The sequence below is a fragment of the Dreissena polymorpha genome, chromosome 11 (assembly GCF_020536995.1).
Source record: "Dreissena polymorpha isolate Duluth1 chromosome 11, UMN_Dpol_1.0, whole genome shotgun sequence".
Lineage (NCBI taxonomy): Eukaryota > Metazoa > Mollusca > Bivalvia > Myida > Dreissenidae > Dreissena > Dreissena polymorpha.
The window spans coordinates 571,925-596,896 of record NC_068365.1 but is presented as its reverse complement, the minus strand read 5'-3'; the positions used below and the strand labels follow the sequence as shown (position 1 = coordinate 596,896).

The window sequence follows — 24,972 nt, the reverse complement described above, 5'->3', positions numbered from 1 at the left end:
TGCATTACGTTAGTATCCGTATCAATCAACGCGTGTACAAGGACATAATATCACGCTTAGAACAGTCGTATGACAACGGTGACTCTGGCGACAGCGCTGCGTCTGGCGACAACGCTGCGTCAGGCGACAACGCTGCGTCTGGCGACAACGGTGACTCTGGCGACAACGGTGACTCCGGCGACACCGCTGCGTCTGGCGACAACACTGCATCTGGCGACAACGCTGCGTCTGGCGACAACGGTGACTCTTGCGACAACGGTGACTCCGGCGACAACGGTGACTCCAGCGACAACGGTGACTCCGGCGACAACGGTGACTCCGGCGACAACGCTGCGTCTGGCGACAACGGTGACTCCGGCGACAACGCTGCGTCTGGCGACAACACTGCATCTGGCGACAACGCTGCGTCTGGCGACAACGGTGACTCTTGCGACAACGGTGACTCCGGCGACAACGGTGACTCCAGCGACAACGGTGACTCCGGCGACAACGGTGACTCCGGCGACAACGCTGCGTCTGGCGACAACGGTGACTCCGGCGACAACGGTGACTCTGGCGACAACGGTGACTCTTGCGACAACGGTGACTCCGGCGACAACGGTGACTCCAGCGACAACGGTGACTCCGGCGACAACGGTGACTCCGGCGACAACGCTGCGTCTGGCGACAACGGTGACTCCGGCGACAACGCTGCGTCTGGCGACAACACTGCATCTGGCGACAACGCTGCGTCTGGCGACAACGGTGACTCTTGCGACAACGGTGACTCCGGCGACAACGGTGACTCCAGCGACAACGGTGACTCCGGCGACAACGGTGACTCCGGCGACAACGCTGCGTCTGGCGACAACGGTGACTCCGGCGACAACGGTGACTCTGGCGACAACGGTGACGTCTCTGTGTGTTCAGCCCTGAAAGAGCTTCAAGATATGATAAACAATAGGAGGGCACAGAAGCGAACGACTTTTCCATTTCTGATTTTACCACTTCACATTCAAGTTGAAATTTTTAAGTTCTGCATACAATCAAACCCGTCAATCCAGTTTGTGTTGGCGAAGGTCGGCAAACCCTTTAGAGATTTAATAAGGTCAATGAGTTTGCAAACACCTAGAATTTACATTCGGCCGGATATTGGACTAGATACTAGTAACAGAAATCCTGTTAGCGTTCGTTTCCTATTAACAAGAGCGGGCAGAAACAGCGGTCTTATTTCGGCAATAAAAGAAATCATCAAGGGGCCAAAATGGGCAAACGCATGGCTGCGTTTGCGTGTTAGTGGAATCGGTTGGTATGATATCATAGATGTCATGTACAGACATTACAGGTGAAATATACATGTATATCGGTGTTTGGAAACCTGTTATGTTATTTTTGTGATTGATGATTATGTTCTTCTACCGGAAATTTGTTGTCATTTGCTCATTTACTGGTAACTTTTTACGAAGCACATTTGGGATATTTTGGCTGCTACTAAAATGAATGTATATATGTATATTATGTCTTGTCAAAATGCTACAGTTGGATTAAAATTTAAATGCTGTTCTATGTTCTTCAATATTACTTTGAAAAATCCTGTCAGTATACCAATAAATGAAAAAAGTACAAGTTTGTTGAATCTCTTGAATGAAACAAATTATAAAATACAAAATGTAAAATGAATATGTGATGATGATGATGACAAAACATTTGTGATGATGATGATGGTAAAAAAATTGTGATGATGATGGTGGTGGTGATGATGATGACAGTGGTTATGATGATTGGGGTTTGATGATTGTGGTGATGATGATGATGATGATGATAATGATGATGATGATGATGATAACAAACGTTTTGGGATGATGATGACAGCGATGTTTATCGGACGATGATGATGGTTATAATGATGATGATAAGTTTTTAGATGATGATGACGGCGATGTTTATCGGCCGACGATGATGATAATGATGATGATGATGATAACAAAATATTTGTGATGATGATGATGGCGATGTTTATTGGCCGATGATGATGATGATATTCTCATCGTCGTCATCATCATCACAACATCCTCATTATCGACCGAAAACATCGCTGTCATTATCATCACAAAAAAAACTTTTGTGATCACCATTACGATCATGATAATGGATATGATGATGTTGGTTTTGATGGTGATGATGATGGTGGTGTTGGTAAAGATAACAACGATGATGATCATTGGGGTGTTGATAATTGATGTGATGATGATGATGATGATGATGATGATGATGATGATGATGATGATGATGATGATGAGATAACGATGATGATGATGATGATGATTACGATGATGAGTGTGTATCATATTCGGAACGAATGTGGTACATTTTTCATCCGAATATGGTACAAGTTTGTACCATATTCGGTCAGGCATTTTACCCCAAAACTGCAGATACGTATATGGTACAATTAGACAGTTGTACCATATTCGGCCGAATATGGTACAAACTTGTACATATTCGTTTTTGTACCAAATACGGTCCGACACAGGGGAATATCATATGAAAAAAGAACTATCATGCATGTTTGATGTGTTAAAGTGTGTCACTAAATTTCCCTAACTGCCGATGTCGGCTATAATTTCGGTATAAACATGCACAGAAATTAACATATATATAATGTTATTGCCGGTATGTTATTGGACATTTTGTATGTCAAATGTTCATTATTTTTATTAAAATTAAGACGATGCTTATTTGCCAGAAAGCGTTTATTTCAAACTCAAAACAAGCAATAATCATACATAATACCAAAATACAAAACTAACAAAATGACAACACTCTCGCTTAACGCAACGTTCAGAAGCACGCGCACTTAACAAAATTATTGCAACTAATGCAAGCTGTAATTAATATGTGACTACTTGCTATACAACCAGTATCATGCGAAAATTGATCTTATTTAATTGTGGTTCCCTCTTTGAATTTATGTTGCCTGTCGACTTTTAGAATAATGTGTCAGTAAGAAATGTATTGCTTGCTCTACAACCAGCATCATGCGAAAATTGATCTTATTTAATTGTAAATCCCTCTTTGAACTTAAGTTGTCAGTCGACTTTTAGAATAATGTGTCAGTAATAAATGTTTTTCTTCAGATTCACATGTTTTTTAAAGAAAATTTAGTGAAAGATGCAAATGTGTCTTATATATTTTTTTCTGTGTCTTCAATGTATCTTATTTATATGTGACTGCGTGCTTATTTTTTTCAAGAAATGAAAGATGCAAATGTGTCTTATTTTAATTTTATCCATGTCTTAAATGTGGCTTATTTATATAAGATAAAATGATATACTGCCAGTGTCATGCAAAAAAGGATCTAATTTCTTAATATCCACATTCACGCTTTGTTCTTTATTAGCACCGTCTTTAATTAGGCTATCTATTTAAAGTACAGATTACTGTGAACTTAATAATTGTGCAACGGTGATGTTGATCCATTATCGTTGTTAATTTAAAATGTAGACAACAAGTTAGCAATTAATGAAATCAGTTATTTTGGAAGTAAATCTAATTTTTTCTGTACAGTAGCCAGGTGGATGTGTATTGAGCGGATAAGATAGGGATCACCACAATAAGTTTCTAATACACAGTATAGACTTCCCCTATTATTGTATTTGTTATTTACCTGATTGGAATAAATAAAGTGTTAAAGATCATTTCATGTGAAAAGCAATATTTCTGACATAATTTCAATCGTTTTGCTTTTATACACAATTTCATGGAACAATGAATATATTGGCGCGATGGAACACAATTTATAAATCAAGCTGACAGTATAGTATCATTTTTTAATTATGTGTAATTTAATTCGCATCTCTCCCTTAACTCGTTCAATGACACGTGAACGTATATCAATTATAAAACATCACGTGCATCATTAAATATTTTTTTTTAATTATGAAAACATATATGTTCTACATGGTTTTGTTTAGTTTTTTTTCTCAACCAGAGAGACATTATAAAACATTGTTATATATAAAGCGCTTTACTTTTCTACATTACATAAAGATATATCGATTTTTTTGTTAAGTGTACGTGCTTGACATATTTATAAAAAGGCAGTGTTTATTTTTGTAATACAATCGAAAATTGACATTTAATTTGATGCAATCCACATTGTTTAGCGGCCAAGCGCAGTATTCCGCTCTCGGCGGCCGATGGTGTATTGCAATATATACAATGAAAAGCTGGGTTTCTGACATAATTTCAATCGTTTTGTTGACGCGGAAGTGCTTTTTGGTGGCCAAAAATACTATTGTTCCCTTTATTTAAACCTAAATCAGTATATTTTTACACTTGAAGGTTTGTACAGCGGGGATTTCGGTACCGGCGCGGGTTTATGTGCTTGTTAAGAATTACCGAAATCCCCGCTAAGAGGCAACATATTATCCTGATTTATGCTTTGATTAAACATTGATAACTAAATTGCAAAAGTGTATAGCATATTGTAAATAAGGTAGTACGATATCATTTGTTTCATCAGATTTGTTTGGAAAATACTTTCTGAAGACTTATTATTACTATGTCATGTTATATTTACATATACTTTTGTGTAACCAATGTTTTAAATGTACATTTTACCTTTTTACATTCGTTTACACATTTTTCACATTAATAAACTATTTAATAATGGAAAAAATATTCTGATAAGAGTGTTTAAATGATTAACACTAATATGATTGTGTACAAATCAGCATTAATGCAAAGCCAAAACCCAAACATAATGACATATAGACCCTTTAAGGCGTAATATGGGGGATTGGCGTAAACATGGGTGATTTCGGCTCTGGGCGTACGAATGTAGCAGTACCGAAATCCCCGCTAATTATTTTCCAAAAGAAGTAACCGAATGGGAGATAATACATGTCACTTGTTGCTAATGAAAAAAAAACACTATAATAATTTTGTTGACACTTGAAAGTTTGCACAGCAGGATTTCGGTACCGGCGCGCGTTTAAGTTCTAGTGTAGAATTACCGAAATCCCCACTGAGAGGCAACTTAATGCTGTCAAGAGTGCTTAATAATTAAAATTAATATCATTTTTTTGCACCTTAACATTCATGTGAAGTCAAAAACCATTCATACCGATGACCTATTGACCCTTTAAGGCGTAAATATGGGGATTTCGGTACTAGGCGGGCGAATGTAGAATTACCGAAATCCCCTTTTCGCACATTAGTGTAACATAAATTTTAACACAATATATGTAGGGAAACTCAAATGATTCGCGTAATGTGAAAATGATTATTATGCTATAATTCGACCACGAAACTTGACGTGACTTAATACCGGACATTATGGAATGGAGCTACGCTTGCCGTATTTGACATAAGACCCATTTTCGCATATTATCTTATCAATGCTTATATGAATTTGATTGCTATAATCTAATGCGTATTCGACACGGAATTATTGTCAAGGTTTTTCATTTTGTCAATATTTATCATAGCAGGGGACATTGCTGACATCAATATGGATACTGTTTTCATTTTCTGTCGAGAAATGATATGACTTATTATCAAGATTATTTTATAGTACGGTAGCGTTCTCTTCACAAGTGTGATTTATTTGTACTGGTAAAATGCTCTTATACTCACCATTCGGACTCGACGATCGGCTCGAATAAAAATGTTAGTCGCTTAAAAGTACAAATTCATCATTGAGCACGATTATTATTATTATTATTATTATTATTATTATTATTATTATTATTATTATTAGTATTATTATTATTATAATTATTATTATTATATAGCTTTTAGAAACTTATACCTTAAAAAAAATCCCATTGGAAAAAAAAAATCCCATGGGAAAAAAAATCCCATGGGACAAAAAAATCCCATGGGAAAAAAATCCCATGGGATTTTTTTATTATTTTAAAACACGATTTAACGCGATGAAATCGCGAGAAATGCTCATCATTTGTTAAAAGGTAGTGTTTCTGAAGGTTACATGAATAAATCTCTAAAAATCAGAAAAAAATCCCATGGGATTTTTTTTTCCCATAAAAAAATGGGATTTTTTTTCTATCAAAGTAAATTGAACGAAAATATGCACAAATGCTTAAACAATGCTTAAAATCGATAACTAAGCACAAACGAACGTGTTTTATGTTTTTGAAAATCCCATGGGATTTTTTCTCCCATAAAAAAAGCTGGAGAAAAATCCCATGGGAGAAACCAAAATTCCCATGGGATAATGAAAAATCCCATGGGATATTACAAAAATCCCATGGGAACCCCAACTTTGCAAATAAAGTTCATAGTGAAGAAAACGCATTTAACAAGCAAAAATAACCAATTATTAATCACAAGTTAGACTTTTATCTTAAACTTTATCACAAATAAGCAAACCTTCAAGAAAAAGGGTACTTAAGTTTGCGAAATTTCGGTTTCGCAAAGTTTTTCCGGTGGCCGTTCAAGGTCAAAGGTAAAATATATGGGTTCAAAGCTGCGCAGCAGGGGGCATTGTGTTTCACAAACACAGCTCTTGTTTAATATATTTTCTGCACATTTCTTCAAAAAACTTACATCAATACACGATTTTCTGCGTTAATTCAATAATTCCTGACAGACTTGTGTACATATTTCGCTTACATTTTGACGCGCGTAGGTAGGACCGCATTACCGCTTCCGAAATGTGTATTCATACTATTGCCTTCGAGGAACTTATCTGATATTTGACGGAAAGGGCCGAAAATATGCGAGTGTGGGTCAAGTTCCCCACAGGTACTTCTTTCCCGTTCCCCCAATTATTTTCCTAACCTAAATTGTTCGTACCCAATTTTTTTTCGTACCCAATTTTTTTTTCGTACCCAATTTTTTTTTTCATCCCCAATTTTTTTGTTCGTACCCAAAATTGTTTCGGTCCCAATTTTTTGGTTCCTAAATATTTTTTCGTACCCAAATTTGTTTTCATACCCAAATTTTTTTCGCAAATTTTTTGTACCAAATTTTTTTTTCGTACCAACATACACAATTGTGGTGATTGTGGTGATGTAGATAAACTTAACTTGATGCTTTTATATCCATCCTCTCAAAAGCATCGTCACACCAGTACTGTCAGTACTTTGATTGAGTAACGATATAAACACTCAGCATCGTGCAGTTTTTCCCTCTGCAAACTATTCCGAAACCAAACTAAAAATACACCATTCGTGGAAAAAGAACAGTGAGTCAGTGAATCATGAATTAAGGACAATAATGTTGTTATTGTTTCAGTAAGCGACGGTTTCCGTTTTTTAGTGGCCGCCGCATAAAACGGATATGATAAATCTGTATATATTAAAGGGGCTTGTTTACTGATTTTTGACCTGGTTTGAAGTTTGTAATTAAATGCTTTAAATTGATAAATGTAAACATCGGAACTAAAGAGCTCCAGTATAAAACAAAAATCCTTACCTGGACCCGAACCACTGACACTTGGAGTAAACGTCTAGCGCTTTAACCACCCCTTCATCCATGCTGATATAGTTCATGACATATTTTATACTTTGTATAAGCATTCCTCGTAATGTCACAAAATATAACGATATCAATTCAACTTTCCAAATTATTCAATCGTATCGCGTGTGCAACTCTTTATAAATTTCAGGTTTTTAAATCGCCAAAAGATGCATATAATAGATATTTAAGGGCATCATAAATGTTCAGTACGAGAGGTGCCCAATTTCATGACGAACAAAACAAAAATATAAATAATTTATAATCTAAATACATTTTTTTGCAACAAATGCTCAATATGAGATTCATGGCAATTGTAACTTATCTTGCAACGCTTTGGCCAAGATTTCAACGTCTAGTTGATGGTTGTTTGTTCCAATTTGTGCCATTCGTCCTTCAGAGCTCTTTTTAGACCAGAAAGTGAGTTTACGTTTCGATTCTGTAAGCGTCTTTTTAGTATCCCCATATACCAAAATCCATTTGGGCCGCATCTAGAGACTTAAGTCCATTCTTCGGGTGTTATGAACTTAATGTTTTGATATTTTTTTTAGAAAACAGTGTTTAAAATTGTGGCTAGATGCACTTTCCTGATGGAAAGTCATTACGTGTTTATCCACCGGAAAGAGACTCGGTACATCCTTTCGTATAAATTGTTTCAGAACTTTATTGATATAGTATTCTGAGTTTACCTTGGTCCCTTTGGGAATTATTCTGATCACTGATTTACCTCTGGACGATAAAGCAGCACACGCCATGAAGCCACGGGCAAACGCATCACGTTTTACAAACTTCAGTTTATCGCCAACGTTTTCTCCCATTCTGACATAACATAGTCTTCTTCTTCCATAACTTCCACCAAGATAAAACATCGCTCGTCAGATGTAACAAAATCTCTCCACTTGCCACATTTAAGCTTTAGATATATAGCTTCCAAGACCTGGCCCTGCGCTTCTGAATCTGTGCCATGTTGAGCTGATTAGACTTGAACTTCTTCCGTAGTTTTGCTTTCACAACATGGCTTATGATGTAGTATACTGTTCCCTTGAACATTCCTGTGTCCAGTGCCTTTTTTCTCTGGGTCGGCGGATTGATTTTAGAGATCCGCCGGCGAATTTTGCATACGACGTCAGGCGTGACCTTATATGGACGTCTACTTGAAGTTGAATGTGTAGCACCACCAGGCGTTGTTCTGCGCTATACAGTAGCGGCATGTCGAATATTTCGAATACTTCCACAAGAAATAGCATGGTCCATCATTTTAGTTCATTTGAATGCTTCTGTAACTGCATTTGCATCTCAAAAAGCCTAAAACAATGCCCTTCACAGCTTCATTAATGTTCTTATAATGCATGTTGAATAATATTGACAAATTGCGTATTCATTGAGGTATAGTATTTAACATATCTGCTAACACAACAATGGTTCGAGAAAACCGTGGATGTACTTGACAAAACACGGATTCCTTTTGTTCATTTTGAAGGCAACTCTCGTATTACTGTTTTCTTAAAAAAAAACTACAACGAACATTTCCAAATCTGAAACATTTTATGTTTCTTTTTTTTCTTCAATTTATCAAAACGTGAACAGGTCCCTTTAAAATGGTCCGGAGTCCAAACAGATGTTTCTTCATGTACAAACTATTTATTTTTACTTACATATATTTTTGCTGAGGCCCTTACACCGCTAACAAAGTATTCGCACTTATTTCTATTTACACGAAAATGTTTATGTTTGACTATATCTTTAGTCGTACTGAACAGTTCAATATGAATGTATTTACCCAAATTAAAACTCGCAAATGACATACTAAGAACACTCAGCAAATACGTAATTGCGGGATCTATAGCTTGCAGCATTTAATTTTTTGGGATGATATGGATATATTTCTTGGACCCGACGAGCAGTATGGAAACACACATCTTTTAAATTGCTTTCATTTTAACAAACTATATGTTTCTTAAATTGTCCATCGTTTACTTACTTCCGCAAGGCACTTGGCTAAGTTAGAAATGTTTTTTTTTAATTCTTCACCATTTCGAGAACAGGGCCGGGGCCTTTCAGATTGGGAAAAGTCGCGTCGTTTTTTTACTTAAATAGTGAAATTGTTTTTTTTTGTTTGCTTACAAATTTTAATAAAAGTCACCAAGTGAATGAAAAGTTTGAAGCACTCACAGTAAAATGTTTCAGTGCAATGTGATATCTTAGAACCCGTATAAAATATATAGCATATACTTTCATTTGAATCGGCTTTTTAAGTTCTTTACATTCTATAAATTATCCTTATACCCAATATTCATTCCATAAAAATTACTGCACTCTTGAACACAAACCCACACAAACCCATAGGTAGATATCAATTTCATTTTGTGCAAAAAGCTTATGTACATTAAACAACACCCGCTTTTAAACACATATTTTAAAATAAAGACGAAAAGAATGAAAAGTATGATGAATGTGCAAATTTTCGTTTAACATTATAACTTGAAAATCTGTAATCACAACTTAATTCTGTTAAAATCTATTCAAACACATACTAAATTACAGGCATTTAAACACATACGAAGGGTACCGCACAAGCTAATCTGGGACGACACTTCACGCACATTCAATAAAACCGTTTCATAGAGCGCGGTTTCTACACATGTACGGGCCGCTTTATAGCAATCGCATTTTTTTCAAGTATCACTTGTCATTTCAACTAAGACTAAGAGCGTAAATGGTACATCGGCCGGAACGCACAAGACTGTATTGTTTATTTCGCTTACAGCCCACTTGTTACTAGGATCTTTGACTAGGAAGTCTTAAACATTCCACCAATCACAACCGTCAAAGTGGTGTACGTGCGAACGTTCGACAAGTTTAGCCATCTTGCAGTAGGTTAAGTGCAGAGGAGTTAAATTGGTTGGCGAACGGTGACAAGCTTCTATCATCGACGAGAACAAAGTATGTTCTTTAAATATATTGTGCTTAATTAAGAGGAATATGTTCAATAACGAATATGTGCATACACCGCTCTTAATTATATATGGACTTAATGATGATTGCATGCGTTCGCTCATTAAATGACTGTTTTTACGTGGAGTAATCTTCTGTTTAAACAAGGTGTCTGCACAACAATTATTGTTGTAAAGGAATTATGTGCGACCTTTTTTCAAAACTGGTTGTTGTAATTAGGCGTTCATGATTTTAAACCAAATGTATATGGGAAGTGTAAGGAGTCATTATTAACAGCTGTGAATGACATATACTATGTCTTTTTTGGAATAATAGGAGGTGCGCAGTTATGCAAACGTCTATAAACTGTCAACTTAGTCCGCCATTTTGTTTAAAACAATAAAGTAAATGTGGTTCCGATTTCAAAATTATTTTTTAAAGACATGTCATGCATGGTTTCATATCACATATGGTTTAAACATAAATTGTATAACTATTTTCAGTAAAAAGAAATTAATTTACGAGCTTTTAAAAGTGTTTTGCACAGGAAATAGAAGAGATTTTCGCTTCCTGTCAAAACAATCAAAATCATGAAAATGGCGGACAGTGTTAATCTTCAATGAAGGTCAACATGTAAACTTCTGTTCAATTGTGAATCCGATCTATACAAATTAAAAGCACAGCATCTCTTGTGCTTTGAACATTTTGTTTTTATTATTATTTAACGGAAGATTTCAGATTGAAATGGATAACAGTCTTCAAATGAAGTAAATATTTGCACATGTTAATCTACTTTCGCTTTTAACCTGAAGTTAGAACTTAGATGAAAAATTGAAACGATTAATTCTGTTTAAATTTGGTTGTCACAGTCAGTCAATTGATTTCTATAGCTTCTTAAACGGTTTGCTTTACTGTTCATTCATTCATTTAAGTGAAAACTGATTTTAATTTGTTTTATACTTACTGCAAACCGAAGTAACCAAAACCCATGCATGATAGTTGATACAATTACATTGGCATATCATAATTTATAAATATCTTGTTACAATAAGTGGTATTGATGTTTTCCTTATTGTAGAAATTGTATTTACATTCAGAGCAATTAACATCATTTATTGAACACATATTTGATGTAATAACACACAAGCATGCATTTGATATTAATATATGCAAGAAAACAGCAAACAAGATATGGTTAAGCTACATAGGACTTCTTACACTGCAACAGTGCTTTAATACCAGTGTTATAAATATTCATAGACTATTAGTGTATTTAAAATATAATTTCTAAAATAAAATAAAATAATTTTCCTACCTACCTACCCACCTGTAAAATATAGGGTCGGTTAAGGGCAAACCAACAATATTTTAATTGTGGCCTAATCAGGTTTGGACACGCCTAAAATTCAAAAATACAAAACCTACTGGGGATCCCATGTATTTATTGTGTAGGAATTGAACGCACTAATACGGCTCTATCGACTATTTCGCGAACATTTGGATCCTTTCACACATAACCACAATTGCATAAGGCCGATATTAATATGTTGGGTTAGGGCTATATTTTATATCTTACGAAATTGAGTAGTCGGGCTAACATGTCAGCTCTCTTGTCTTTTCATTGTAATAAAATGTTTGAATACAATTATGCACACACAGCCGACTGAAAATGGCAGAAGGAGGCATGGGTCGAGCCACATCACAGACTGAAAGCGTTCCAGGACACAGCAGCCTGTACAGTCGTCACTCTCAGGTTAGACAGGGGCTGAAAGCGCCCAAAGATACAACAACCTGTACGGCCGTTTCTCACGGGTAAGCATTGGAATGAAAGTGTTCCAGTCCACATCAGCCTGTACAGTCATCTCGCGGGTAAATCAGAGAATGAAAGCACTTTTAGACTCATCTCTCAATACAGATGCAACATAATACATAGCAGGAACTGAAAACGCTCCTATCAGCCTGTGCAACCTTCAAGTACGGGCTAGTCAGAGACTGAAAGCGCTAATAAACACAGTAGGCTATGCAACCTTCATGTACTGGCAAGTAAGGGACTGAAAGCAATACTAGACACAGTAGCCTGTGCAACTTTAATGTACGCATAAGTCAGGGACTGAAAGCGTTCCTATACACAGTAGCTTGTGCAGCTTTCACCTACAGGTAAGTAAGGGACTGAAAGCGCTCCTAGCAGCCTTTGCAACATTCACGTACGGGTGAGTAAGTAACTGAAAGCACTACCTAGACACAGTGGCCTGTGCATCCTTTACGTACGGGTAAGTCAAAAACTGAAAGCGCTCCTAGCAGCCTGTGCAGGCTTCACGTACGGGAAAGTTAGGGATTGAACACGCTCACAGCCTTCACGTTATGACACTGAAAGCACTCCTAGACACAGTAGCATGTGCAACATTCACGTACGGGTAAATCAGCGAATGAAGCGCGCTTTAGCAGCCAGTGCAAACTTTACATACGGGTTAGTCAGTGACTGAAAGCGCTCCTAGCAGCAAGTGCAACCTTCACGTACGGGTAGGTCAGGGACTAATAGCACTCCTAGACACAGTAGCCTCTGCAACCGTCACGCACGGGTTAGTCAGTGATTGAAGCGCTCCTAGCAGCCAGTGCAACCTTCACGTTTGGGTAAGTCAGGGACTGAAAACACTCATAGACACAGTAGCCTGTGAAACCTTCACGTACGGGTAAGTCAGGGAATGAAAGAGCTCTTTGCAGCCAGTGCAACCTCCACATACGGGTAAGTCAGGGATTGAAAACACTCATAGACACAGTAGCCTGTGCAACCTTCACATACGGGTAAGTCAGGGACTGAAAGCGCTCCTAGACACAGTAGCCTGTGCAACCTTCACATACGGGTAAGTCAGGGACTCCAAGCGTTCCTAGCAGTCGGTGCAACCTTCAAGTAGGGTAGGTCAGGGACTGTAAGCACTCATAGACACATTAGCCTGTGCAAGCTTCACATACGGGTAAGTCAGTGACTGAAGCGCTTCTTGCAGCAAGTGCAACCTTCACGTACGGGTAAGTCAGGAACTTTTACATACAGGTAAGCCAGAGAGTGAAAGCGCGTTTAGCAGCCCGAACAACCTTCACATACGGGTAAGTCAGGAACTGAACGCACTCTTATACACAGTAGCCTGTGCAACCGTCACGTTCGGATAAGTCAAGAACTATAAGCGTTCTTGGCAGCCTGTGCACCCTTCACGTACAGGTAAGTCAGGGACTGAAAGCGCTCCTAGACACAGTAGCCTGTGCAACCGTCACGTACGAGTAAGTCAGGGACTCAAAGCGCTTCTAGCAGCCAGTGCAACCTTCACGTTCGGGTACATCAGGGACTTAAAACACTCCTAGACACAGTAGCCTGTGCAACCTTCACATACCGGTAAGTCAGGGACTGAAAGCGCTCCTAGACACAGTAGCCTGTGCAACCGTCACATACGGGTAAGTCAGGGACTCAAAGCGCTTCTAGCAGCATGTGCAACCTTCACGTTCAGGTACATCAGGGACTTAAAACACTCCTCGACACAGTAGCTTGTGGCAGCCTTAACCAAAGGATAAGTCAGGGACTGAAAGCACTCTTAGCGGCCTGTGAAACATTCACGAACGGGTTAGTCAGGGTCTGAAAGCACTTTAAGACACCGCAGCCTGTGCAGCCTTCACATACGAGTAAGTCAGGGATTGAAAGCACTCCTAGACACAGTAGCCTGTGCAACCTTCACATACCGGTAAGTCAGGGACTGAAAGCAATACTAGACACAGTAGTCTGTGCAACCTTCACGTACGAGTAAGTCAGGGACTAAAAACGCTCCTAGCAGTATGTGCAACCTTCACGTTCGGGTATATCAGAGACTTAAAACACTCCTCGACACAGTAGCTTGTGGCAGCCTTAACCTGCGGATAAGTCAGGGACTGAAAGCACTTTTAGCGGCCTGTGAAACATTCACGAACGGGTTAGTCAGAGACTGAAAGCGCTCCTAGACACAGTAGTCTGTGCAGCCTTTACGTACGGGTAAGTCAGGGAATGAAAGCGCTCCTAGACACAGTAGCCTGTGCAGCCTTCACGTACGAGTATGTCAGAGACTGAAAGCGCTCCTAGACACAGTAGTCTGTGCAGCCTTCACGTACGGGTAAGTCAGGGACTCAAAGCGCTCCTAGACACAGTAGTCTGTCTGTGCAGCCTTCGCATACGGGTATGTCAGAGACTGAAAGCGCTCCTAGACACAGTAGTCTGTGCAGCCTTCACGTACGGGTAAGTCAGGGACTGAAAGCGCTCCTAGACACAGTAACCTGTGCAACCTTCACATACGGGTAAGTCAGGGACTGAAAGCACTCCTAGACACAGTAGCCTGTGCAGCCTTCACGTACGGGTAAGTCAGAGAATAAAAGCGCTCCTAGACACAGTTGCCTGTGCAGCCTTCACGTACGGGTATGTCAGAGACTGAAATCGCTCCTAGACACAATAGTCTGTGCAACCTTCACATACGGGTAAGTCAGGGACTGAAAGCGCTCCTAGCAGCCTGTTTAACCCTCACCTACGGATAAGTAATGGATGTAAAGTGCTTCTAGACACAGTAGTCTGTGCAACCTTCACGTACGAGTAAGTCAGGGACTAAAATCGCTTCTAGCAGCATGTGCAAACTTCACGTTCGGGTACATCAGGGACTTAAATAACTCCTCGACACAGTAGCTTGTGGCAGCCTTAACCTACGGATAAGTCAGGGACTGAAAGCACTCTTAGCGGCCTGTGAAACATTCACGAACGGGTAAGTCAGGGTCTGAAAGCACTTTAAGACACCGCAGCCTGTGCAGCCTTCACATACGGGTAAGTCAGGGACCGAAAGCGCTCCCAGGCACAGCAACTTGTGCAGCCTTCACATACGGGTAAGTAATTGACTGAAACCGCTCCTAGAAACAGAAGCCTGTGCAACCTTCATATTAAGGTAAGTAACGGACTTAAATCGCTCTTACACACATAAGCTGGTTCAACCGTCACGTACCGGTAAGTAAAGGAATGAAAGCACTCCTAGACAATACAACCTTTGCAGCCTTTTCGGTTAGTCAGGGACTTAAAGCGCTCGTAGACACAGCAGCCAGTGCATCCGTCGTATACGGGATTGTCTAGGACTTAACGCGCTCCTAGGCACAGCAGCCTGTCCAGCCGTCAGATTCGGGTAAGTCAAGGACTAAACGCGTTTCCAGACACTACTCTCTAAATATACGCAAAATAGTAGTTAGTTAGTGACTGAAAGCGTTCCTAGACACAGAGGCACGTGAATCCATTAGGTACGGGTAACTCAGAGAATGTAAGTAACACGTACGGTTAAGTCAGGGACTGAAAGCACTCCTAGACAAAGTAGCCTGTGCAACCTTCACATACGTGTAAGTCAGGGACTAAAGGCACTCCTATACACAGTAGCCTGTGCAGCCTTTACGAACGAGTAAGTCAGGGACTGAAAGCGCTCCTAGACACAGAAGCCTGTGCAACCTTCACATACGGGTAAGTCAGGGACTGAAAGCGCTCCTAGACACAGTAGTCTGTGCAGCCTTCACATACAAGTAAGTCAGGGACTGAAAGCGCTCCTAGACACAGTAGTCTAGAGCACTTACGGATAACCGATTACACGACTCTCTAAATAGACGCAAAATACTTAGTAGTTGTTAGTAAGTGACTGAAAGCGTTCCTAGGCATGTGAAGCCGTTAGGTACGGGTAACTCAGAGAATATAAGTAACATTATACTAAATAATTGAGATGTGCAAGTATACACACATTGATAAACTGGAAGACATGTGTTCAATTAACTCCACTCGTATGCTATTTAATGTAGACTTGTGTAAAGAGGAAGTATTGATGTTCACTAAGAAATCAATGTTATGTTTTAAGACTGGAAACTACAGAGGGAAACGTGCGCGAATGCGGATTACATCAGTTTAAAACTTCTGGTAAAAACATGAACAAACAGCGAACTTGGAAACGTATGAAATTCTTTCTTCTCCTCCTCATGATCTTTCTTCTTATGTTTTAAATGCATTAAGCTTAATAGAATGCTCGTCAACAACATGTTATAATATGGGGATTCCTACGTTCAAAATGTTTACTTTATTCTTGACTACAGTTGGATATGTAAAATTAAATAACAAAAGGTATGGAATTAGTATATTGTGACCTTAATACTAAAAAAGGCACTGATAGCAAATTGACAATTTTTACTTGATGTGACCCTGGAATAATCTAGTTAAGTTTATAGTGTTAAATGGGAACCATATTGCTCAAATATAAAGTGCAACGCTAGCTGTTTTATCAGCGCAAACCACTTTGTATGCATTAAATAAGAAAATTAATGCGGAAACTCACTTTGTGCATCTCATAGCAAACCTATCCTGACCACAACATTCAAGTATGTTAACATATGTTGGTCATTTAACTTATTGATATCCGTTCGGTTCCTCTTTTCTTCAAGTTTCCCTTAAAATCAATGTACCGAATGAACGCGTGCCATTTTGCTTATCATACGGCATTTTAAAATACGTGTTTGACGCATGTATAATTTGTAGAGCGGTCTGAAAAAAATGCATACGCAGCAAATATATGTTGATTTTGATAAATAAAGACGTATTCCAAGACAAAGCAGTCTGTACAGCGGTCACTCTCAGGTATGTCATTAAGTAAGACTGAAAGCGTTCCCATACACAGCAACCTGTACAGTCGACACTCTCAGGTAAGTCCGGGACTGAAAGGGTTCGCAGCCACAGCAGCCTGCACAGTCGTCTCTCACGGGTAAGGGATGAATTGAAAGCGATGCCAGACACAGCGCTATGTACAGTAATCACATGCGATTAGGTACGCAGGGAATTTGTGTTAACTTGATTACAGTTTTGCAGTTCTCAAACGAAACTCTAACCTTGATAGAAAACAACAAACCACATGCTGTATACCACATTGAAGTTATTAAATAATTTTCTCACTGGATTTATGTGCAAGCACGACCGTAAGGGTTCAGGTGTGGATTCATTACGGAATTTTATGTATGTTATGGTTTCCTTAATCCTGTTTCAGGAACATAACACAATAGGTATGATTTAGAATTTTAATAAACTATACTAAAACTGTTTTTATAACTGAGCACAACTTTCAAATGAGTTATTACTGAATTTCGTGTAAATCGTATGGTCATATTGGCGTTAGTAGTAGGAACGCACGGAACTGTATTTAACGTCACTACAATATGAATGCATGCACATTTTTGTTTAATATGTGTCACGTATAACCTATTAAACAAGATTTATCTGGTAAGACTAAGTGTTCGGCATCATTCGGAATTACGTTTCTAACGCACGGTGCTTGACGCTTTACAAATCAGGGTTTTATAACTCGAGTTTAATTCGATCTTACCAGTCTGTTGCTCTGAACTACGTTTATGTTTATACTCCATCCATCTGTAACAAAAAGTATATAAATGTACGAGATTCAATGACATTACTGAATGAAATAAAAATGTAATTTTACATGATGATAATGAGAAAATAACGTACTATTCACTTGATATAATTAAGGAAACAATATGATTCGGCGAAAAAGCTAAACATAATTGAAAAAATTCGACCCATGATAATTAATTTAGTCAATGATTATATATAAAATAATGTTAACGTATACAAAATGTAATTAATATATTTCAAATATCCATACTACAATAAATACAACACTACTTATGTAACTTAATAAAATACGCAACATGAAATGCAGATACAAATGATGTATGCATTTATTTTAACTCGTTCTATTTCTTATGTTATTTAAAAATTAGAAAGCTCTTCGCACTTTGTATGAATAACTGAAACATAAACATTATCTGAAACTACATTTTTACCAATGCATGGAACGTGCATTTAATAGTTTATAGTGGAAATAGAATTAAATATTCATCGTGAACTAACATTTATATTGTGCTTTTGTATTTTAAGAATCATGTCGAAAATATGTCCATGGAAATATGTACTATAATGACCCGGCTGGGATACGGCGAGGAGATGAGAAGATGGCGGGTTGAGAAACACAGGGAGTTGGATAGGCTGAAAGATACACGATCAAGTCATGCCAGTCAAATTACAGCAGGAAGCAAGGCAGAGGGACTGACCTGCTATTTGGAAAGCGACTGGGACATGTTGCACGTGTTTAAGGGTGTCCTCTGTGTGGAAGCTGGTATCAACCTTCATACCATACCTGACGACATAGACGTTTTTAGGATGGATACACGCGTATATCCAGGCCACTGCATACTGTTACAAAAAAGACCAGGCATTACACGTTTTAAACAAATTCATAATTCCCTGTGTGATAATGGATATGGAGCCGTTCTACTTAGTAGTAGTTTATTCCTAGACGAATATTCGGCATTATTTACACAATCAGAAGTAGTGGATCATGAGAGAGCGGGGCCGTCGACTCCTGGAACAATTTCAGGTATACTTCATGTTGACAGAGTAATCGCACTACGTTGTCACTGTCCCAGCATCCTCCAAAGATGGGCTGCCAGACCCCGTCATTGGCCTTCACCATTCATCGTTCAGAAAGTCGTATCATTAGGAGCCTACCTAACCCCAGTCGGGTTTAAGGGAAGTGATTATAAGCACATGGAATGGAGGATGTGCTTTAACACTGGTGAGACAGAACTTGTAAACAATCTTAATAGCACACAAACGCAAGTTTATGTTATGCTTAAAATGATTGTTAAAGATGTTCTTAAGCCTTGTAAGAAAGAAGTTACATCATACGTGATTAAAAATATAGTACTTTGGCAAGCTGAGAATAACCCGCAGCATAACTTTTATAAACGTAGTTTTTTATACTGGCTTCATGACGGACTGAGAGCCCTTAAGACTGCTATTACCACACAACAAATGTCATACTACATGGTTCCGGAAAGAAATTTAATGGCAGCAAGTGGTTTGCAGGATAAGCAGCAAAGTAAATGGGTAGCAGATATAACGGACATGATGGACGAAGGTCCAAATGTAATACTGAGATTGCCGAAGATACGACAGGCCATCGTCGCGTCCCCAGAGCCGATGTTGTGGTTCAGCAAGACAAGGATGGAGCTGGAAATGCTGTTCCTGGAGGCGCTGAACAGACAAGAGAAATGTACAGATGGGAACGGAGAGGTTAATGAGTCTGATGCTATCCTGCATGCGATATGGAGACGTTACTTAAAGCTATTGATGGAGGTGGTTCAACGGATGCACATTGGCGGCTCTGCTGTTTATGATATGCTTGATGTTGTATCTAGAATATTTTCTTAATATTGAATTAAGTGAATTATAATGATGCAGCTGGATGTGTTTATCATATACCTACAATGTAGAGATAAGAACAGGAAAGTGGTTTGACTTGGATATCATCCAGCAGGAGATGAGGATACATATGAGTGACACAGTGTGAGGAGTACTTCAATAAAATGCCACTTAACCAGGCTGTCGACGCTGATTGATTTACTTTCATTAAGATAATATTGTGATTCCAAGTGAGTTAAACTAACTACAAATGCTAGAACGATTCCAGCGTCCAACTTTAAATACAAGGTGACGCAAATTTGTGTTCTACGTGTTTATTCATAGAAGTGGACTGTGTGAAGGTAGCTACTTTAATATTTCAATATGTTCTTAAGACCAAGTCAGTCAAAAGTATGTAAACTTACGGTGTGATTATTGTACTGACGATTAATATGTATTTTCGTCTTGGGTTGTTTGCCGATGAGAATTAACTTAAAAATGCCGTCATGTGTTTTGGGTTAATTTAAGGCATGACTGGTCATACCATATCGAGCCTTGCATACATGTTTTTCAAGTTTTTTAAAAGCCGTAAATGCATCGGGGTATTAAGCCATAAGCTACATTTGGAGTATAAATTAATTGAGTCCTTCAATATTTGAGCTCAAAGTGTCGACTTGACTTGATTTTGGAATAAGTAATTACGATCTTAGTATGATTAGCGAAGTCTGGTCAGGAGCTACACTGTCCCATATGAAGTCCAATAAGGTCTCTTGATCCCAGAAGCGAACACAATAGCGCATGAGCAGACTGCGCGAAGGCATAGGCTAGTATATAGTTGCGCTGGCCACATTTGGCATTAAGAACCATTTTCGGTTGACGCGGCTCAAGTATACGGACACCTGCTAACTTCAAAATAAAGTGTCCAGTATTGGATTTTGATATTTGTATTTCCAGTATGACTTTGACAGTGAAGGTACTCATCCTTTTTAGTACATGTTCGTATGTCTCATTCAAATTAATATTTGTGCATATAAATAATAACGTGTAATTGTAAAATCTTAGGATTGAAGGTAGCAATGTGTATATGGTGCGTGACTCTATTCATAGTATAGGTTAAACGTATTACTATCGTACTATTGAAACGAAATAATGCATTGAAATGATAAACAAAATACACTATTATTTGTTACAATATTTTGTCGCCCATCTTTAATTTGTTTAATCTGGTATGTATTATATGTAATCAGAGTATATCGATTACACGTTAATATGTGCGGGTAATCACCTAGTGATTAGGAGTTCCGATCTCTACCGTAGAAGGGTTCTCAGCATTTTCTCGGAATCTATCGAGAAATAATATTCATACATATATATTAAGACCATATATTAAAAAACTAACGTCGTAAGATTATGCAATTATAATTGTATGCATTGGTAAACATTTTGCTTGTCATATTTTGCGATGTCATTGTGAACATTTATATGTTCTATGAACAATATTCTTTAGGATATGTAAATATACATGGCAATAAAATCCGATTAACTTTACTTTTTGGAAATACTTCAGATTTGACGGGTGCACGATTAAGATGAGAATCGACCGAAAACATTCAAATGCGTAATATGAAGAAAATACAGTTTTAAAAATCAATCATCAGAGCCTGCTTCCAATCTATCTATCTATCCATCCATCCATCCATCCACCCACCCACCCAAACAAACCCATCCATCCATCCATGCATCCATCCATGCATGCATGCATCCATCCATCAATACATGCATGCATGCATGCATGCATCCATCCATCCATCCATCCATCCATCCATCCATCCATCCATCCATCCATCCATCCATCCATCCATCCATCCATCCATCCATCCATCCATCCATCCATCCATCCATCCATCCATCCATCCATCCATCCATCCATCCATCATCCATCCATCCATCCATCCATCCATCCATCCATCCATCCATCCATCCATCCATCCATCCATCCATCCATCTATCTATATATCTATCTATCTATCTGTCTATCTGTCTATATATCTATCCACCTATTTTACTATCTATCAAAGTTTGAAAACATATATTCGATTTGCGTTCCTTTGGAAAGTCTGTATTTAATGTTTTAATGAGTAGTGCAAATATTGACATTCATAAAATGTATACATTCTTATTTTTGATAATTAAATTTTTTAATTGTATAAGTTTACAATAGTTTCATTCATGTTTGATATGCAATTGTACATTAAACAAATCCATCGTGGTGACATTTCAAAAAGCAGCAATTCGTGTAACAATTGTACCAATGAAATAATTTATTTAAGCTATACCAACAATGAATTTGAGACGCGCCTTGAGAAAACCGGGCTTCATGCGTGTGCTTAAAGTATCATCAAAAGTAAGACTGTGTAGTCTTATAAAAGATGACATTGTCTGCATAAACTGTATTACGACTTCAATTGCCGTATCTGGGCGATATGTTACGCACAATAATTAAGTCCGGTTTTCTCGGAGCCTGGCTTATTTAAAGTATGTATGCTGTTTACACGTTAACGCGAATGTTGAAACGTCAATTTCTTTCCGGCATCCGAGTTTATTGAAATGCTTATAAAGTAGCTTGATGGTCGGAAGATATTGCAATACAGTCCATTTACCCTTTGACGTTAAGTCTGTTGGAAACAATAAACACACTCTGAATAGTTGAATTGCCTAATTTTTAGAACACCAACCGGAGAGCACAGGGAACACAAAGCAAATTAGGCATTAAAGCTATTGATGTTGATTGATGTTTATGTTGATGTTTATTGAGAATCTCGAGCATTTTTGAAAAAAAATAAGAAGAAAACATTATAACTTTTTCGTCGCGAAATTTAATATTAGGCGTTGCCTCTTTCTCGAATATAGTTTTTCTTAATTCGCATTTTTAGTTAGATCTGCGAACATGTATGTGCCCTTTTGATGTATTTTTGCCCATAAACTAGTTGAAATATGTAAATTGCTGCTGTTCCTGATTTTGTATGTGAATGTATAATGAGTGTTTTTGTGAGTTCTTGTTTATGCCTCATTAGTTGTGTTTGTCGAGTCAATGTTTGTTACAAATAACGCATTATGTACTGATTAGTATGAGAACTCCTCTTAAATTAAACGTATTTCATGTTTGTTATCTATCTATGTATGCTGCCGACTATGTGCCTTGGCTGTATACTCAGTATTTTGCGTGAGTTCTTGTTTTACTCTCTTTAGGTTTTGTTATGTAGAGTACTTCAACGATAACATTAATGCAATATGTATTGATGAGTATGAGTACTCCTCTAAAACATTATTATTACGGACAATATGTATTTCTTGCTGTAAAATATTTATTGACACTACTTATGTAATTATTATAATTTCATGTGCTTGAATTAATTATGAACATATGTTTATTACTGTAAATATTATATTGTTTGTACTTAAATGTGTCCACATGGACCATTGGCCTTCTGGAAATGATGTAAATAAAATCTTTATTCGGAACAAAAAAATTCACTTAGCTTGAAGGCACTTTCTTTGCGGAAGAAGGTGTCTTCATTGTGTAATTTCGTTGATGTACGTAGATTCTTTCTCTAAGTTGTATTGCGTAATCATGTTTCAGATCGTCTATTTACACTTAAACTACATACATTCTAGCTTGTATTGTATGTTTATGTGTGTGTAATATATTCATATAGGCATCTAAACGAATACATCTCGAACTCTGATGTCACGAGGTTACACAAATGTCTTGAGACGTTCATTTGTTCAGAAGTGTCTCACTAAGACGTCTGTTTATCGCAATTGTTGCCGTTTCATGTATATCATGGTATAGAAATAAATCATAGTAGACATTTTTTAGTCATGAAAAGTCACTTATTTTGTCATGAAAAGAATTAATGTCTATGTGGTTGTACTGGTAAAACCAGATATACAAAACTATACAAATATAGTTGTATATTCATAGTGTAAAAAGAAAACATGGATTCTCTATAAGTGTAACGTGTCGGTTAATGTTTTTTGCAAATACAGGCTTCAACTTGTTCTATTAAAATAAAATACGATCTTAATATTATCGTATTCTGGTTATGTGTTACGTTAACACACTGCACAGTCATCTTTTACGAACGATCGTTTTTTTTGTACATTAATACAAATGTACAGTGTAGGATCGGTATCATATATACAAACAGGATATAAACAACACAACGTTCTCAAGTTAAAAGTTTATTTCTGAAAATCTGAAACGCATTTTATACTATTACCAGATGAAAATCGAAAGTATAACAACGATCGTATAAACTTGAGCTATATACTATCGCTTTTATTCATATCAGATTAAATTTTGAAGATTTCCAAAAAATTGGAGAATTTGTTTATGTCAACTTCGGTAAAACAACATCGTGAAAAAATGTATTATTTGGTATTCATTAATTGGAAAAGGGAAGGAATAAGCCTCGCGCTACCATGGTCCTAAGCCTCGCATGATAATATTGATCTTTATCCAAAACTCACATAATATTCTCTATAAACACGACATGTCACGGATTACAATGCCCAAGCAACCCTTATCGTCGGACCCTTATACATTCACCTTCACAAAATTTGGAATAAAATATGTTTAGCCGTCTGCCTTGATATTTTTACCATCACACGCAGCACTCGTATTTATATATGAGCTTCATTCTGGGAAAACGGGGATGAATGAATGTGTGTAAAGTGCTTAATTTAAGTTTGAATTTCCTTAAAACGAAAAAAGCGGAATGTTTTGTAGCTTGGTCAGTGAATAGCGGACTGCACAGGCTTATATGGGACGACACTTTAAGCATATGCATTAAGCTCCGCTTTCCCAGAGCTCGACCGATATGGTTGTTGCTTATAATGATCCCATTTCAACCAAAGTGTACAACAGGGTGAGATATGCATTCATAAAACACATATTCTTGTTTGAAAAAACTAAAGTGATTAGAACCCATAAAGTACTGTACACTCACTATTATTCGTGGGGAATTTATTTACGTGGGTTGACCAATCAAAAGATTTAACACAATCAGAGTGGACGATGACGAAGAAAAATTGCTCATTTTCGCCCAAAATATAACGTAACGAATTTACGTGTGAATGAAAGTATTATTTTTAAAACAGGACATTTCTTGCCTACGGATATAACTGATTTGACAGTGCTTAAAGTTACATCTCTGAAGGATAGAACTTATTTGAAAACGCTGGTAGATGTCATTTTATCAGCTTTTAGACAAAAACAATAACATATACTTCTCTTGACC

The 24,972-nt window shown here is 37.7% G+C and overlaps 1 protein-coding gene across 5 annotated transcripts in view; it reads left to right on the top strand.

Moving 5' to 3' along the window:
- Positions 1-24,972, top strand: part of LOC127851186 (uncharacterized) — a 162,786-nt gene that overhangs the window by 74,833 nt on the left and 62,981 nt on the right. For 2 of the 5 annotated variants that reach the window (XM_052384817.1, XM_052384816.1), the window contains exons 2-3: positions 12,058-12,151; positions 18,365-23,543. In XM_052384817.1, the coding sequence (XP_052240777.1) occupies positions 12,068-12,151; positions 18,365-19,699 (1,419 nt within the window). In that variant the 5' untranslated portion in view covers positions 12,058-12,067 and the 3' untranslated portion in view covers positions 19,700-23,543. Of the gene's footprint in view, positions 1-10,251; positions 10,408-12,057; positions 12,152-18,364; positions 23,544-24,972 lie in introns of those variants that run through there. The other 3 variants (XR_008035684.1, XR_008035685.1, XM_052384815.1) reach the window with 3 other exon arrangements.